At 34.1% G+C, this 20,068-nt stretch overlaps 1 protein-coding gene across 2 annotated transcripts in view; it reads left to right on the top strand.

Annotated features, from left to right (window-relative positions):
• SEMA3C (semaphorin 3C) overlaps positions 1-20,068 on the top strand; it is a 177,415-nt gene that overhangs the window by 144,698 nt on the left and 12,649 nt on the right. For both annotated transcript variants that reach the window (XM_036897982.2, XM_036897983.2), the window contains exons 13-15: positions 9,417-9,505; positions 12,433-12,474; positions 15,668-15,825. In XM_036897982.2, the coding sequence (XP_036753877.1) occupies positions 9,417-9,505; positions 12,433-12,474; positions 15,668-15,825 (289 nt within the window). The remainder of the gene's footprint in view (positions 1-9,416; positions 9,506-12,432; positions 12,475-15,667; positions 15,826-20,068) is intronic.

The raw sequence follows: 20,068 nt of genomic DNA, 5'->3' as shown, positions 1-20,068 counted from the left end.
TTATGTAACAGACAAAGAGTGGAAATAAGGAAGGGCAATTTCAGACCATGAGAGTAAAATTAGTTATACTCTCTGTAGAGTTTATAAAGGAATATTTACATAGGCTCTCTCCTTTGATCCTGAACAGCTCTGAAAGGTAGTAAACCAAATACTATATCCACATTCTATAGAGAAATAAGGGTTACAGAAGGCTACGTTTGCTCAATATATACCATTTCCCAGTGTAAAACCAGAATAGAATGGATACTGTGGAAATAGAGGACATTATTTCAGGTTTGCAGGAGTAGGTGTATTGTTTTCAGTAGTGGTGCTGAAACTACCTTTAACTGGGCTGTTAATGAGCAATGTTTATCTACTCCTGAAAGCCATCTGCAAAAGGAGAACCATCATAGACCAACTATACCAGGTGTTCAGCATATGGGAGTAAAGTACTAATTGGTCATATCCCTTCTATGTAACTGCTGTTAGGCAGACTTAGTAGCAGTGTCCTGAATTAGTAGTTTAGGTCTGCTTTTAAATATTTACATTTTACCTTAACATTTCAATAATAACTGGAACATGATTTCAATCTATAGTTTTACTTAATTTTATCTCTTAAATTACTACTTTGTATTGCTCAAGTTATATATGCTTATTTTTTCAAATCAAGAAAATAGATAAAAAAGAAAAGCAATCCTACTTTATATTCTATTTAAAATAAAATATATTTCAGCATTCAAAGGTATTTAAGTAGGAGAAGGTAATATGTGCACATATAAGGTGAAATGGCTTGCAGAACCTTGGACCACACCCTGTGAAATACACAGTAATATTTCTGCAGTGGAACAGAAATCTTCAAACTAAGTATAATAAATAAAGACTATAAATAGCCTTAACTAAGTGCAGGTCAGGTTTTGTGACCAAATAAGTTCAAGTCAGGACATATTTTAACCACCAAAGGAATTAAAATTAAGAAAACCTTTGAAATTTTCAGTTGCAGAGAAAAGATAATGGATCTGCATTAAAAATAGAGTGTAATCCCCTACTCATGTAGAGGGATTATACTATAAGTACCGATTATTTTTTCACTCTGTAAGATATCATGAATAACTCTGCTTGGCTTTCTTCTGGTTGGGGGGGAGAGGGTTATTTTATTTTACTGTCACTTAAGATTCTCAGAAACATCATCATTTATATTTTATTAAATATTTATTGGTTCACAAGACTGTAAAACACAATGGTAGGGTGATTTTAGATGTAGTTTGACGAGGGCCTCAGCTTCTTTTGGAGTTCTGGCTCTGTCATCCTTAGCAGGGAGCAGGGATCAGCTTTGTCCTTGTGTCAGCTTCTCTCATGTTTGCAGATGACTGCATAAGTTCTAAAACAGCTGCAAACTAGTCAGCCCTAAAGAAAAAGCATTGTATTTGGATCTTTTATTCTTCTTATAAATCTGAGTTTTGATTGTAATATTTCCCTTCAGATTAAAAGACATTCTTTAGCATTTCTTCAAATGCAGGAGGTCTACATACAACAATTTGTCCTAGCTTTTATTAATCTAAATTTTTTCTCATCTTCATTTTTAAAGAATGGATATAAAATTATTGGTTAACTCTTTTTTTCCAGCATTTAAAAAGTCATTCTATGATCTTCTCACCTCCATTGTGCCTAATAAAAAGTCAGCAATTTTGATATTCCGTGTTCTCATGACATAATGTCTTTTTTCTCTGTCTGCTTTCAATTTTTTTTTATAGCTTTTGTTTCCAGCAGTGTAAATTGTGTGGCTCTTTTTATCTCTATTCACTTGGGTCTCACTGAACTCCTAGATCTACAACATAATATTCTTCATTAAACTTAGGAAGGTTTTAGCCATTATTTCTTTAAAACATTTCTCCTTATTCTCCCTTCAGAGTTCTAATGGCACATAAATTAGGCTATTTGATATTGTTGCACCAGCCCAAAAGACTGTTCACTTTCTTCAGTCATTTTTTCTCTATGTCCTTGCAACTGGATAATTTCTGTTGATGTGGCTTCAAGTTCACTGAATCTTCTTTCAACTCCAATCTGATATTAGGTCTTTCGAGTTAATATTTTATTTCAGTTACTATGCTTTGTTCTAAACAATCCTTTTGACTTTTTATAGTTTTTTATTTATTTGCTTTATTTTTTTCTGTCTGTTCATTTCCTAAGACCACATTTTCCTCTCATTTATGAATTTCCTTTTAATTTTTTGAACATCTTATAATAGCTATAATAGCTGTCTTAAAGTTATTCTGTGGTAAGTCCAACATTTGGATAATTTTAACTTATTTTTCTTTTTGACTATTGATTATACATTCATTATCTCTATCAATTTATCTCTCTCTATTTCTCTCTTAACATATTATAATTATTATTGTTGAATATTAAACATTGTAGATAATACCTTGACTTTAGGTTCCATGTCTTCCCCTGAAGAGTGTTAATTCTTGTTATAGTAGGCAATCAATTACTGATCACCTTGAATGTCTTTAGATTTGTTTTACTATCTGCTAAAATTCTTGGACTCAAGGTAAATAACTCTAATTTAGCAAGACTGAAAGTCCAAACTCTGTCCTTTGTTTTTCTTATCAAGTCTTGGTTGTGGGTTTTGTTAGGGCAGACCTAAAGCAGGTCTTCCTCTAGAAAGTGGCACTTGGTCTTATAGGCTCAACCTTTTGGTGTCAGCTGAATGCCAGGGGTTTTAACAAGGTGTTAATAAGGTCTGTCTACTCTGGTAGGGCCAGAATTCCAACTTCATCCAGATTGCTCTTCCCCAGAACTGCTGAACCTATCATTTATCTATTCCACTCTCTCAGTAGCAGGTGCAGTCTGGTAAGCCTTGGGTGGTCACATCCTGCAGATATACAGACAGGAAATCAGCCACAGGTTAACAGGGAATTTCCATGTGGACTTGTAGAACCCCTTTTCTGGATAGCTCCCCTTCTCTGATGCCATATTGCACAAAATTAATTTGCTTCTACTAGCCCAAATTCTCATATCTGCCTCCTCATCTCAGTGAGACCACCTCACACTATTTAGACACCAACTGTCTTCACCTCTGGTTGGGAAATTGTTCCCAGGCAGAAAGTGGGGCTATCGTGAAGATTACCTTGTAACTTTCCCTTCTCTTAATCTTGTGATGTCTATTATCCACTACCTACAAAGAATTACCACATGTAGTTTGTCCAGTTTTATTGTTGTTTACTGCAGGAAGGCTACTCTGGTATCAGTTACTCCATCATAGCCAACTGCTATATTGCCCTCCAGAAAGATTCTTTGGAAAGAATTTCTACCAGAGGTGTTTGAAAATGCTAATTTTTTTATATCCATGTCAACTCTAGGTTTTATCATTACATTAATGTTTGCAGGTTAAGTGAGCATTTTTGTGATTTCATATATAAATATACTCTTAATATACATTTTTTCCATATATTACACTTTTATATACTAATCATATATATACACTTTGGTTTTTAAAATACCTGAAACTTTTTCTTATACTTTTGGTTGGGGACTCTTCCAGAGTTCTTTAGTACATTCCAAATAAATCACTGATTTTATATATTCATAGGAAGTATATTATTTTAGCTAACTTGGGCAGAAAGAAGATTTTACATTAACATATATATATATATGTATATATATATATATACATATATATATATATATATAATGAATTTAGTAGCTTCCTCCCTGGCAAAGAGAGACAAGTACCAAGAAATGAAATAGGTTAGACAGATTATATTATTCATCTTCTGTGGTTCTCAAATGTTTAACATATATTCCTTCCATAAAGTTTATTTAAAAATTAGCACTTCTAAAAATTTCAAGTCTGTGGTCTGACATGAAAACCAACATCTAAATTTTCAGGAAACTCCCTAGGTGACTTGAGTGAGGTAGTCTGAATGCCACACTTTGAGAAACTGTTTGTAGGCTCTCTAAAAGAACATAGGTTCTTCAGAGTCAAATGGAATCAGTGATATCAGCAAATATACTTGAACATCACTGAATGCTATATTTTCCTCCCAAAACAGAAAAGTATTTTAACAATAATGAAAGGTTTTTCATCAAAGAGCAAAGAAACCTATTTAATTTCAGTTAACCCAGTATTATCCAAGTTTACTTAACCCTGCAAGCTTAACATTGATCACACCTGAGGAAATGCTGAGGAAAAACATCTACAAGGTCCTCCCCTTGAACCGCCACTAGGGCTGCCTTTGATGACCAGCTGGGGCTCTAACTGCCATCAGGGCTGAAGTTGAAGGTGCCACATAATTTAAATTACCTGTTGATAGTGAAAAGTTTGTCTAAGTGAGAAAAACTGTGCAAAATGACCTAGTTTAGAAATATTTTGTTTTGTAATGATGGGCATTCATGAACAGAATTGTCACCTCTTCAAAATATTTTCCTTAAACTAATAATAAAGTTTTATAAAGATATGATTCTGTTTTAGTCTCAAATTTTAAAAAAGTACTATTAAAAGAAAATAGCAACAGTTTGATAACCTACCAGGAAAAGAGAAATCTATTATGAATATATATTTTAACTAACATGAAATAAGGAAACCAATTGGTAAGATCTAATTATAGAAACTAACAGTGTTAAGTTGTGTAGTCATTCTTCCTTCCTTTACCTATAAAGCTTTCATTTCCCAGAGTTTTTGCAGTTCTTTTTTTTTTTTCCCCTCAACTGGAAGAGAGATTCATATACCTTAACCATGTAGGCTGAGAGAATGAGAAATATTTCCAAAAGATGTCTCAGAGTGTCATTAGCAAAAGAAAGGGAAGTGATTCTGGGTAGGTCTTAGTAGTAGAGATAGCCATTACCAAAGGTATAATTATTTACATTTACACACAAGCAACTGTAATTTAAAGAGCAAAAGAAGAAATTCTGCTTCACTGTAACTATATTGTAGGCATGGTGGCTTTTCCCAAGGAAAAAAAAGCAATATCCCAACTCTGCAGAGCAATAAAAAGGATTTATGTTGTAAGTACATTCAAGGAATGCATTCTCACTACTCCCAGAAGGAAGACATTTGATAACTATATTACCATCTTCAAACTGAAAGCTACAGAGATGACTTTATGTAGACATAAGTGATTGAGTTTTATAGACATTCTGGAGTGCATATCTTTCAATGTACTAACATTTTAATGGGAACACAGTTACTACGCAAAAAACTATAAATCCTAGGCATGAACTCTTGAATGCTGTATCTATTTATCTTTGCATCTGTACTGGATATAGTGCCTGACACACTGAAGGCACTCAATCATTTCTTGTTGAGCCAATGAGTTAAAATGGATGGAAGACAAGGCAAGTCTACTTTTTACTTAGTAGTGAAAGGTACAGCCTAAGGGTACCTCAAAAGTATTTCCTACTTAGGGAACTGAAGTCTATCTTGAAAAAAATGTGAGTATGTCTTGAAAAGAAAGCTGTAGGTCTCTACCATTACTGCATCTTGCAAGAAACTATTCCATTAGCACTAGCCTGCTTAGGGAGCAGCCATAGGTGATTCCTTACATATTGGCACTTTGCCTGTGCTACACTGGTGAAATGACACTCAAGCATTGACAACTGATCTATCCACTAAGTAGTGGTTTGCAATGTGCATTCGTCATGATTAAATTGGGCCAAATGAAGTCTGTCTCTTGAAAATCTGAATGGGGGCTCAGGGAGTCAGGCAGTTTGTAAAAGGAGCACAAATACAAAGATATCCAGAGTGGAGCCTTGTAAATGATGTACACTAGAGTTGGTATAAAACACATATTTGTTTCCGAGGCCCCAATTACTAGAGATCCTGACCAAGACTTAAGTTGTTGATCAACTACTAGAACTACTATTGTGTCTTTTAAATAGTCCAGTCTCAGCGAGATCTGGCATTGTGGTCAGGTAATCATGTATAATTTGTATTTGTGTTAGAATCATATTAGTTATCATGAATAATTTTGCGCACCACATTTAAATAAGATAATGCCAATTGCAAGGCATTCAGAGAAAGGCAGAAAAAAAGGCTTGTTTTTAAATGTGAATGAGGTATGTCCAAAAGGAGTGCTCATACAGAGACTAGAGAAAGAGGATATAAAGATATACTTGAAGGGATGTGGAAAAGAGATTGAGTGTATTCTTGGTAGCCAAAGAAGAGGCCAATGCATAAGAGAGACAGAGAGGTAGATCTGTTTACATTTAACTGAAGAAAATTTCCAATCTTTTGTTGACTTATGGAAGAGTGATCTTGGATGTTAAAGTTGCAGTGATAAGATATTCTAGATGAGGTTTCTAAGACATATATATATATATATATATATATGGACAAATAGAGATTCTGTGTCATTGTCCGGTTTTGTAGAAACTTTGCTCTTTTTAGAAAACTAGGCTAATTATCAGTGGTGGACTTACCATAAACTTTAGAATTCCTCATTTGTAATTGTTTGGGAAAGGAGCAGACAACTCTGTTTCTATATTTTTGTATTGCTTAATTAAAGAAGGCCTCCCAAATTACATAAACTCGAGGTTTCATAAAACCTGAAGTAACTATTGTTAATAGTAATGATTAACAATATCATAGGACTTAAAGCTACTCAAATTTGAATGATTGTTTTAATTTATGTATATAAAGCCCTTATATGTGGAATTCTAATAGAACAGCTCTGTTATTTGTGATGCACTGGTGAAAACTGAACCACTGTAATAAAGAACTCTGCAGAAATGCTGGCTCATAAAGTATCAGTTCAAGTCTAAGTGTGGAAAAGTAAATTGAAATGCATATTTAGTGGAAAATCAGATTTAAAGAGTACATTTTTATCATAGAACCAGGCACATAGCAGGCATCCAACAAATATTTGGTTCTCTGTGGGGGATATTGCATTTCTGTGATTTTATTTAAACTTGATTTTCAGGTAGAAATGTTGCCATATACTAAAATATACTTAAATTTTTGCAAGAGGTAAATTGACATTCAGTTTTACTTGGTAGAAAGTACATTTTATCTTTAATGCTATTAAAATAAAAAGGAAATCTATGCATCATTACCAGCAGAACTAAAAATAACTAACATAGGAAGACAAGCAATGAATGAAAGTAGTGCTCTAGGTTTTATTGCAAACAAGTAAAAAAACAAGTTTTGCATTATCTTTTTATTAGCCCACTTTTAATAATTAAGTTTAATATTTTATAAATGGCATGAATAAAGTATGTCTCATGCATTCTTGCAGAAGAAGTGATGATTTATGTAAAATATTGCTCTCATAGGAAGTTAAAACATTAGGTAAGAACAGAACCAGTTATCTCACTTGAGAATACTTAATTAATTCTTATCTTTGGGAACTTCTGTAGTCAAGTTTCCCTATCATGCAGTTTTATTTAGGACTCTGGTTATACACCGTTTCTGCTTGGTCTCTACTCAGACAGAGGTCATTGCTATCAGATAGAATGGCAATAATCCGTACAAGATGCAGCAGAGAACCATAAACTCCGTTGTAATTTATTCAAAAGAGAGTATGACCTTATGATAACATGACCTAAAACAAAGATGGCTTTACACCCTCCTCCTTTGCCCACACCCATACCTACACCACCACACAGATCCTGTCTTAGCTCTTATCATTTCAAGGCTTTCATTTTAGTTTTTTTGGTATATTCTATTCCTCCAGAATTTTCCACTGCTCTTTGTGATTAACTGATAATAGAAATTGGAGAACACCTCCAACCATATTCATCTATTGCAGTTGTGATACGTCTCTGTACTGCATCCCCTAAATGTTTTTTCACTTCCAATTTAAACTTGCATTCCTTATTTTCCAAGAAAACAGTACACATTCTTACCAGGGCTGATTCAAAGGAAGCTCATCAGTGAAAAAGAGAAATTTCAAACCTTTTTAATTTCACCTAGAGCTTGAAAAGCTTGGGGATTATTTATTTTTGAGTATGGTTTAAGAAGTGAATTTTAAAGCACAAAATGTAGTTTGAAACTTCTAAAATCATGTGGTTATATTTTAATCCTCCTTACAAGATTCAGGAGTTGTTCTGGTAAATTCTCTAAGTCTTGCTCTTCTGCATAAACATTTTTATTAATTTTTAGTAGGGTTTTTTTTTTAGTTGGTTACCTTTTAAAGTAGTTTTTTTAATTAAGAATTATTTTCTTTCAATTAGGTTCATAAAACTGTAAATATAAAGAGGGATTTTTTTTTTATGTCAGAATAACTCTTGCCTATGAAACGGAGGCCAATTTGAGATGTGAGATCTGAGATGTGGTGTTCATCACTAAATGATTCTGAGCTGTAAGGTCCTGCACAGCACAGTTTAAGTTAACTCTTCCTATTGGCAATTCTCAACAGGATTAAAAAATGTCCCAGTATTTGTTGATGATAATGCACCTTTCCAAATTATGAATTCACATCTACATGCTCATACTTTAAAGGGTAATGATTTGATATTCATGGTGCAGCTCATTAATTGTTTTAATAAAAACATCTTCTGGTGAGAAAATATGTTTTTACTTTATCAAATTATTCACAAATTTGCTTTAAACCCACATTGTTCAATCTCAGTTTTTTTAAACCTAAAATGTATGTGATTGGTAGAATGGTATAACTATATGCTTAGAAAATACTTATATGACATACAAAACTATCTTCATTGAAATTCTTGACATATATGGGCATCTCTGTTTTTGGCAATCTCTATTGGGAAATATGAATAGATTTTTTATTTGGTTAAGTTTATTTGGCCATCTAATTTCAAATTTTCCCCTGTATTTTAAGAATATCTAAAGAAACCTTCCAAAATGATAAAGAAAAATTATGAAAACAGTAGAATTATTCTGTGAATAGGTGTCCACATCTGAAATAAAACCACAGTTATGTTTCTGCTTTGAAAATTACTTTGAATTGTGAGTGAAGCATTTTACTGTGTAAAAATTTTCTCACAGCTACCTATCAAATTGAATTTCTTGTACTAGTGATTTATATTTATTATAAAATTCATTCATAAAAATCTCTCTTCTCAGATAATCAATCGTTTTGTGTCAATGTTAACAGAAATATAGGAGCATCACTGTATAATGTTGGTTTGGAGGAGTAATACTTATAAAGGCCAAATTAAAGTTAGGTATTAGTATTTCAAGAATACATGCTTTCTTCAGAAACAGAACTTTCAACTTCATAAGACATTTGGACTTCTCGCTTAGTTACGACTACATCAAATATGTCAAAATACAAGATGGTCACATGAGATCCTTCTGAAGTGTCCATAATCTCAATTTAAATGTATGAGATTTGGAATAAAATTAGCACATTATAAATGGTAATAGCTCAATGTATTTCTAATCACTAAGTAATTACATAAATAATATTCTATATTCCAAGCCAGTAATCTCATGTCTAACTCTCTCTCCTCTATCGTTTCTCTCCCTGATTTAGATCATGGTACTGTGCAGAAGGTGGTGGTTCTTCCTACTAACAACTCTGCCAGTGCTGAGCTCATTCTGGAGGAGCTGGAAGTCTTTAAGGTTTGAGTAGCTTTTCTATTAGTCTCAGCACATGCATGATGAGTAGCATTACTTAATCTTACAGCCACTTTTGAAGGAAAAAATATTTGATAGAAGATCAAATAAATGAATGTTACAAATTTTTGAGGGTAAGAAACAACAGATAAAATAAGAAATTTAGAAAAAATATTTTCTGAATATTTTTTTTTAAATTTCAATTTATCTTAACATGAAAGGATTAGTTTTTTTAGCTATCTTCCCAACCTGAAGAATTTTGGCCATCATTATTTTAATAAAATGAGTTCTTGTGGCCAAGGTCTAGAAGATTTGCCATGAAAAGGCTTTTATCATTTCTTTCACAAGCCACTGAAACTTAAATGCTTTCACATTATTAATTGCTAGATAAACTTTCTCATATTTTTTTAGCCAGGAATTTCAAGAAAAACTGCTTTGTGTTCTCTTGTTTTATTGCTTTCAGTTTGAATGTCGTGCTAGTTAAGTAAAACAAATGTTCTCTCTTTACCACTGAAAACTTCGTGTTCTGTCTGAACTTGAGAATTCATTGTATCATTCTTCTTGCCCTTAAATTTGGGATTTAAAAAAAACAAAAGGAAAAAGGAAAAACACAACAAAACAACAAAAAGGCACAGAGGGAGTTCAGTCCTGTCAGCTCTCACCTGCTCAGAGCAGAATGCCTGTTCTTTATGTATCAGTGACCCTGGAGAGCAGGTTTGTGGTATCCTGCACACACTTTTCCTTAAGGTGTAGATTATTGTAGCTCAGGTGGTCCATCTTGTCTGCATTTGGAAAGCTGGATTATCAGCCAGGGGAGCTGTTAGGATTTCAAAGAAACTTTGGCTTGGAATCAATCCTACTGCAGACTACTATTTCCAACTAAACCAATTAAGAAAAAACGGCTTCTGGATTCTAGAAGACCAGAGTCAGTCTTTAACTGAGTAAAAGAAACACTTCAGAACCCCTAGGAGCAGGCAATTGCTAGTCCCATAAGTTGCTTTGTTTAAGATGAGTGGGCTCAGGATACATCAACTTATTAATATACAGTCCCTCAGTGATCAAAAATACTGAATTTAAAAGCATGTAAGTGATCAAGATACAAAGCTGTGAGATAATGCTAATAAAATGTTAATGTGAAGAAATATTTTTTTAGAAAGAATCAAGTCAAACACAAAATTTGAGGAACTCTGGCAAGTTTCCCAATGTGTTATTAAATTACAGTGTTTTATGCTAGACTCACCTTGGCATAAGGTTCTTTGTGAATAGCACATCAAAACTGTGCTCATAAATGTTAGCTATGTGCATTCACATGCCTTTCCTATGCCTTGTTTGGTAAACAAATTGATTGTTTCACTAGATTAACCACAATCACATTATGAATAAAATATTTTTTTCTTATTCAATTCAGTAGGGATAACTTGGCTGGCCACAATAATATAAAGTTCTGTATTCTGGAGTTTTCTTGAAGATAGTGAAAATACCATATTGCAGGACTTTATTTTAATTCTGAACTATCTTTTCTTGATAATCAGGAAACATTAAGTGCATACGGCACAAACCCGAACATATTATGTTATGGAAAGGTCTAAAGAAGTAAGAGTTATTCTGATCATGTGCTAGCTACTCTGGTCTGTTACATGAGTTAAGCTGGTGCTATCATCATGAAGAATAAACTGTCAGTGGAAAAATAGTCAGGGAAAATATATGTGGGGGACATCAGCCCAGAAAAGAGACTTAAAATGTTTGAGCTTTCTTACAGCTGTGTGTGCCAGTGACTGATAGGGCTAAATGGAGAGACATGATTACCACATACAGTTACTGTCTTCAACATGGTGTCTGTGTCACATTTTCTGAGGTGAGGTAAAAATAATAGGGTGTGTATGATATACTGTGATTGGCATGTGAGGAAATGATACATTTAAATTGAAAAAATTCCTTTGTTAAGTGTCACTCTGATACACTGCAGAAAACTCAATTTAACTTTTTAAAACCAGTCACTTTGTTTTTAGAGTGCAGAACCATAATCTCTTATTTTAATCCTCTGTTGAGAATATTTTCTGAAAACATGTACTGCTTCCTTAAACCTAACTTGCATTAGAGGAACAAGTATTAGTAGTTGCATAGATGGATATAAGTTGCAATACTTTTTTGCACCTGTGTATATTTCTAAGTGATAACTAAAACTTGTTGCAATTGAATGTTTAGAGATACTATCATCTTCTCTTTAAATGTTTGTAGAGAACACACAACTCCAGAAAGCAAAATAATTGTAGGTACAGTTGATTTTGAGAGCTTGCTCCCCCTTGAATTATTCAACTTAAACCTCACAGATCTTCATCAGGTTAGCAGAAAGCTAGTGTTTAATATTTAAAGGAACTAATAATGTTCAAGAAGCAAAGTTATGAATAGGGCATATTTTAGGTCCTTCCACTAATTCACATTTGTCAAAAGAGGATCTTGTCTAACAAAGAGAATTAATAAATGTGGTTCAGGATAATACATCTTTCCAAAGTAACATTGGCAGGTGAACAATAGTGTTATAGACAGAGCGCTTATATTGCAGAAGAATAATACAGGATACATGCCAAAGGCCCCAGTCACCTCCTCTCCAATCCTGAGTTATTGATTGCACTCAATATACCAGGATATGCTTTTCTCAGTTCTCTCAATTTTCTCAAGTATTTTTATTTTCTAATGAGTGTATTGATAGATAAAATTGCTGCTTTTATTAGTATAGGCATATATTGAATAACAAATCCACCCTTATTCCCAATAGAAAAAAGTACTTTATAGATATGTATTGTTAAACTTCAAAAGTACATGTGAATATATAGAAAAATGATGATTTCTTGAATTTTAACAAAAGAAAAATTTGGAATGCAAAATCCTTTTTAAGGATTTGAGCAACTAACAATGTTTTTCCAATTTTTCAGAATCATGCTCCTATAACAACAATGAAAATTTCATCCAAAAAGGTAAAAACAACTCCATTTTAATTTTCCTTACATGTCAAAATTTTCCTATTATGAAAAAAATATATTTTATAATTTCTGAAAAAAATTATTTTAGTATTAGCAAAACAATAGTATTTACAGTTTGCCACAAAATCACTTTTGATGTAAAATTTACTAGCTATTAGTGGAAAACAAAATAGGTTTATTTCTTTAAAGTCCATCAGAGCAGAACATATATGTTATATATATATGTTTTATGTGTGTGTGTGTGTATATATATATATATATATATACAGCAAGATACTCCATCATTCCACATATCCTATATTTTCAAATATTACAGTGTGTTAAGCCAACAAAAATAAAAATAATCTTTGTGAAGGAAGAATTTAACATAATGTTTGGGCTACTATAACATCGCAAGCATTCTCAGGGCCTTGGAATGAGTAATCAATCCTCTTTTGAGTTCTTGCTGCCGTCACATATTTGAAATGTCCAATGCATTCTTTTTTGCATATTTTTAAGGAAGTGCTATTTTTTAGGGTTTATACATGTCATTTAAAAAATCTTAATGTCTCATATCTAAGCCATATAAGGGTTCAGGGTTTGGGGAAGAAATGTGTGACTATGGTTATCAGAAACATTTAATCTTCCAATTTGTTCCTGCTCATGCAAATACACAATGACCATAGAAAAGAAAAGCCCATTTCCAATCTCTACATGTGAAGAACATGCACCTCTCCAGCCCTCACAGGTGTTATCTCAAAAACAGAATTTCAAAGGATCAAAGTAGCATAGTCAAAAATAGAGTAGGCTTCTGAGTTGAACGACATGCATTTGAATCCCAACCGGACTATAAATTATGAACAAATCATTTAACTTCCCTAACCTGAGTTTCTGCCTCTGCAAGGTAATGCTTTTCTCACATCGAGTTAATTTATATAAATTGCCTAAAATAAAGTGGGTCCTTGGTAACTACTGCTCGAAAGAGACTAAGGCTTATTTATCTTGGAATATGGAATAAAGGTTTTGTGTGTTACAACAGCTGATGACATAACTTTAGTGTTCTTCCCCATATTTAGTCTGTTGCAGATGAAGTATTCCACAATCAGTCTTGTACTCTTTTCACTTGACTACATTTTATGAAGAAAAATAAATAGGGTACAAGGAAACTAAAAATCTCATCTGTAAAAATGTTTGTATGCTGCATAACAAACATTTTCCCAAGTAACAAAAAGCCATTCATCATTCTCGCCAATGTCCTGGGGAACTGATCCCAAGTCAGAATTGTCTTTGAAGTCAGCAGGGAAGCCCTTTGTTTACAGTAGCTTAATGGAAAGAGAAAGTAGCAGAGTAAAATTCAAAATGAACACAAAACCATTTGTGTGGCATAACAGTGCATTACACAATTAGAGGCTTCAGCTACTAGTTCAACTTAAAATTTGTAGTTCATAATCCCTTCCATTAAATTGCAACATATTGACACACACCAGGAAAAACTGAGTATTAAATCTGTCTTCAACACCTTATATTTTAAGTAATTTAAAAATGTTTGACTAAATCAGAGTCTGGGCAGGATAATTGTTTGACTTGGGGGAATTCATTTGCATAACTGCATACTTCATTATTTTTTTGGTGTGAAAGAACTACAGATTGCCAATGGTATTTTAAATATATTTAAATACCATGAATTTAGTACATTCCCTAGTGCTCACACTATTTTATTTTCCATTTCATGCTCTTTTATTCTCTTATTTATTCTTGTATTCCATATAGCAGGAAATAGTTGGATGAGTAAAAAAGAAAATCTCTAGAATGAAATTATGAAGCTACCTGTATCATTGCCTCAAATAAACCAGTCCTTAAAATATTTTGAAGAAATGATGCACTCAATTATTTGTTAATGTACTCAATAAACATTTTAAATGTTTCTAGAGAAATGATTATTCTCAAAACATGCATTGTTTTCTTATGGTTTCAGTGTTCAACTGGAGATCATTTTCAACTCAATTTCTGAAAAATTAATCGATCTGAATAAAATAATTATTTTACATTAGACAAATACAGTGAGATGATTCAAATGATTAGAGTGGAAAAACATAAATTGATAGTTTGCTAATTGATAGTTTACTACTACTACTTATTTAATACTTATTGAGCACTGAGGACCCAGAAACTATTATAAGCATTTTATGTGGAATTAGCCCCTACATTTAGTTCTTACCAAAACTCTCTTGGATAGATGCTATTTAATCTCAATTTTAGTGAGGAGGAAGCTGAGATTGAGAACATTTGCACAGCAAATTTGTGATTAATCTGGGATTTGAATCCCAAACGTGGCCTTGTGGTGGACCAATGGTGCTCTGTTGATTTAATTTTAAATTGTATTATATATATATATATATATATGAATGTATATAGATGTGCACGTTGTGCATGTGCATGTATTAAAGTTCCAGTTTAGAGATTTTATGCTAACTTTAATTATATAATATCTGTTCTTTGTTAAATAAGGAGTGTTGATTAGAAACTTATCCCTTCGACTCCTGAGAACCATTTTATGCACAGCTAAAGGACATATCTTAAGAAACTTTACACCCTACAATGAAGGAGAATGAAATTTTTATTTATGATTTAGTTAGGGTGCTGAATTTCACTGGATTATACAGCAAGTTTAAGATATATCTAAATATCAATACTTATATTCTTCTAAATAATTTTTAAATTGCTTTTTTTAGTTTTATCTAATATTACTATCTACTTTTTTTTTCCAGACTTAAAAATGTCCTCTATTTTAGACTTGACTTTTTCAAATTTATAAGGTGGTTTGCCAGACTTGAAGAATAAGAAAGCTGCCTTGTGCTTTGCTAAGAGACAGCATTCAAAGAAAAGAGCAAACATCATAATTTAAGTCTGTAATATAATAGCTCAAATCTGAGAGAACAATGAATCCCAATGTCTAAAACACATTACCATTCTACATGGTGCTCTGAGCTTTTTTACTTTTTGAAACAGGAAAGTGGTAATGTTAATAGGCATATTAACATAAGAAAATTCTATTTATTTTGGCTTTATACCCTCCTATACTCTGCTTCTAGTTTTTAGTCTATTTCAAAATGAATCCAAGGATTTCTGGGCATACTTTAAAATGTGTTCCTGCTGAAAGTCCTCTTTTAACTTCCACGTCTGAAATAAATCATCATTCCTCTAATAGCAACAGTTGTACGTGAGCTCCAACGAAGGGGTTTCCCAAGTCTCTCTGCATCGCTGCCACATCTATGGTACAGCCTGTGCTGACTGCTGCTTGGCAAGAGACCCTTACTGCGCCTGGGACGGCCATTCTTGCTCTAGGTTCTACCCAACTGGGAAGCGGTGAGTACTAATCATTCAGCTGAAAATGAAAATCGATGTCCCCAGACCACTGAGCAATGTTCTCCATCATGAGAATCAGTTCTATTGCAGTATTCTTTAAAAATGGCACTCAGATAATGACTGTGGTTAGCACTGCATATGGTCTTTGGAGAAAATGGCCATGCTTTATAACTTGGGATTCTCAGGGATATGTTAATTAGAGGACAGAACTTTGGAAAAATTCCTTTTGCATTTGAAACCTCTCTGCAACACAGTGCCCCACCTGAAGCCATCAAAGAATTCAGGAAGGACTCTACATTTTTTACATTATCTAATTTTTATCTTTTTTGTTTTATATGCTTTGGTATATCATTAATCCCACCTTCTTAGGGTTCCCCTGTGCCACTAATTCTCCTATGATTAAATGTGTGTCCTTGAGGCAACAGGAACATTGCTCCAGGGTGGAGACCCTGAGTTGCTTTCCAAACCTTGCCATATGGCCATGCTTTACTCCTTAGAATGGTGAGTGCATGCCTGCTGGTTATATGAAGAGAGGAAGGCAGCCTGAGGCAGGGTGACTTTTATCCAAGGGAAGACTTAAGTGGGGAACCCTGAACCATTTTGCACCAAGATGGAAGGGACCACCAGTACTGAGATTGATTGTAAAACAAAGAGTATGCAGAATATAGGCCAGCCAAGGTCACAGCTCTTTTCAGTAATACCTAGATATGGATCATGATTGATGACACAGCCAAAACCTATAAAAATTATGATCATCAGGAGAGAGCAAATTGGACCAGCCATAGCAACCAGTGATTTTTCAAGTAAAATCACTGGTGTTATGGTGTTTTATAGCTCCTTTACTCTCTATTATAGATTCAGGCTTTTAAGCTCCTAGGCATATTAAAATAACCATTGCACCTCTGCATATCAAGATTATTCTGATCCTTTATCTATTACTTCAACAAATTTGTATCATGGGACCATTATTTGCCAGACAATGTTCTAAAGCTAGGCATATAACATGAGAAGCAAGATAAAAATCCCTGCCTTGAGGGATAATAAATACTAGAGGGGAAAACAGACAAAAAGCAAACAAAAAGGTTAAGGATTTCCTTAAACCTGCTAGTATATCAAATAGTGGTAAGGTCTGTATACTTAAATGGGTAAACAAAGGAGTTAGGGGACATGGGAAGCAGGGGGCGGCAATGTTAAATGATTGGTCAGGGGAGGCCTTACTGAGGGTGTGATATTTGAACAAGAATTTGAATGTAATAAGAAATGTCAACAAGGCCTTATGTGGAAGAATGGCATTCCAGAGAATGAGACCAGAAACCCTTAAAGCTGGAGCATGCCAGGATGATTCAAAAAACAGCACCAAGACTAATGGGCTATCCTGGAATGAGAGAAAGGGAGGGTAGGAAGAAATGAGGTCAGAATGCTGGATGATATAGGACTCAGTAAGTCACTGAATGGCTTTTATTTAGAGTGAAATGGAAAACTGCTGACAGTTTGTGAGCACATTAGTGATATCGTTTGACTTTTGGTCTAAAAATATCATTTGGTTACATTGCTGGGATCACAGCCCTGGGGTAGGAAGAGGATGGAGGTAGAGGAGATAGAAGACAGTTTGGTTACTATAATGATCCAGGTGAGATATAGTGGTCACTTGCATAGGAATAATAGAGCCAGAGGTGGTGAAAAGTGGTATGATTCTGCTGATGTATTACATATGGGATGTTAGAGCCTCAAAAATGAGCATTGGAAACATGTAGATGTCATTTCCTGAGAAACAGAAGACTATGGAAGGAGCAAGTGTGTGCAGAGAAAGATGACATTAAGTCTATTACGCCTATGAAATACTCAAGTAGAGATGTTGAGTAGGCAGAGATAGGAATCTGGAATAGAGAGGAGTGGCCTGGACTGGATAATTTGAAAGTCTTCTGTACTTAAAGGCATGACATATGAAAGAATTCCCAGTCTTGAAACAAAGAGTCTTCAGTATCTGTGTTCAATGATCCATATTCCTCCATGCCATGTTAAGATTCAGTCAGGCGTTCTGTGGCTTCTTTTGATTTCAGCATAGAATTGCTAGACCTCATTACCCTGAGATCTTCTGTCTGCATAGGTTGGAGGCCTGAACCAGGACACAAAGTGTAAGAGGAGCAAATTCCAAATTTAATCTCGAATAAAGTGATTTTTGTGTCCATTGTTGGTATTGTCAACCTTACTTGTTTTGCACTCCCAGTTATGAAAACAGTGATATTTAAAAATTGTTACCATCACTGTTTGTAAGGCAATAGTTTTTTCTTGGTAAACAGCTCTAAAAGTTGGTATCTCTAATACCTGGAATAGAATCTTCAATCTAGTACACAGATTTAGTGCTGAAGGAAACTAGCACACTGCAGTTTCTAAGAAAAAAAGGAAGTGGAGACCACAGAGTGAATCTTCCCATTGTTCTATAGGCATACCATCCTCTTCTATAAAATAAAAGAATTGAAGATTAGTACTCCTTCCCTGCAAAACTTTCAGGCCTTGGCTTTGTCCAACAAGCATTTTTATTTAACAAAGATTATTTCTCAAGTAAAATTCCTACTGTATATAGACTCTCATTGCGTATTTGAAATATATTTTTTAATTTTAGATGTTTCCACTGCAATATAAGTTGACTCACTTGTTCTTATATTCTCCCACCTATTATAACCCCAGTTATTCTTTCTAAGGTATATATTAAAACATGGGTGGTAAGTTCCTTGATATTAGTCTTGCTGATGAATTTTTGGATCTGACTCCAAAAGAAAAGGCAGCAAAAGCAAAAATAAGCTAGTGGGACTACATCATACTAAAAGGCTCCTGCACAGCAAAGGAAACCATCAACAAAATGAAAAGGCAATCTACTGAACTGGAGAATATGTTTACAAATAATATATCTGATAAGTGGTTAATATCCAAATACAAAAATAACTCATACTACTCAATAGCAAAAAAAGAAAAAAATATGATTAAAAATTGGGCAGAAGAGTGAATAGACATTTTTCCAAAGAAGGCATACAGATGGTAACAGGTGCATGAAAAGATGCTCAACATCACTAGTCATCAGGAAAATGAGATAAAAAAGCACAATGAAATACCACCTCACACCTGTTAGAAGCACTATTATCAAAACAGACAAGAAATAACAAGTGTTGGCAAGAATGTGGAGAAAAGGGAACCCTTGGGCACTGTTGATGGGAATGTAAATTGGTGCCCCCACTAGGGAAATCAGTATGGAGTCTCCTCAAAAAATTAAAAATAGAATTACTGTATGCCCCAGCAATTCCACTTTGGGTTATTTATCTGAGTAAAACAAAATTCAAAAAAGATATAGGCACCCCATGTTCTCTGCAGCATTATTTTCAGTAGCCAAGACATAGAAATAACCTAAGTGTCCATCCATGGATGATTGAATAAAGATGTGCTACACACACACACACCTGGAATACCATTCAGCCATAAAAAAAGAATGAAGTCTTATCCTTTGTGACAACATAAATAGACCTTGAAGGCTAAGGGAAATAAGTCAGACAAATACCATGTGATCTCACTTTATGTGAAATTTTCTAAACAGCAGTAGCAACAACGAAGCTCACAGATACAGAACAGATAGTGGTTGCCAGAGGCAGAGGTGCAGGAATGGGAGAAATGGGCAAAGAGGTCAAAGGGTCTAAATTTCCAATTTTAAAATTAAGTCATGGGGATGTGGCGTGGGCCATGCTGCTCATGCTGTTTGACAAGGTCCAGGCACAATGAGGAATCCTGAAAACAGGAAACCACATAACTGGCCCCTGCTAATTCCCGCACTTATTTTGCAGTTATGATGTTGGTGATTGGGCTCGTATATGGGAAATCTTATGTACTTAAGATTTATTCATCTTTAGTAAATAACATAACCCAAAATATTGATCAAAGCCGCAATTCCGGAAATGAAAGCAGTGTTATGGGACCAGCTATTCCAGGCATATTGCCACAAATAAGTGAGGCAGAACAACTCAGGCCTCTCAAAACTAGATGCAGTTTGTTCCTCCTTTTGTAACAATTGAAAAATGATTAACCAGGAGTTATGGGAAACTGAGCCATAGAAAAATCCCCATAGAAAAACCCATTCTCCCAAGAAACTTATATAAAACAGCAAAGTAATAAAAGAAGATTAATAATCCCCACTGCCCACAGCCCCCTTTTATGTTGCTTATAATATTAGAAGAGTATCCCACTTAAAGCTAGAAGT

This window comes from Manis pentadactyla, chromosome 7 (assembly GCF_030020395.1).
Source record: "Manis pentadactyla isolate mManPen7 chromosome 7, mManPen7.hap1, whole genome shotgun sequence".
Taxonomy (NCBI): Eukaryota; Metazoa; Chordata; class Mammalia; order Pholidota; family Manidae; genus Manis; species Manis pentadactyla.
Note: the sequence above shows the minus strand (reverse complement) of the source record. Positions and strands in the feature narration are given on the sequence as shown.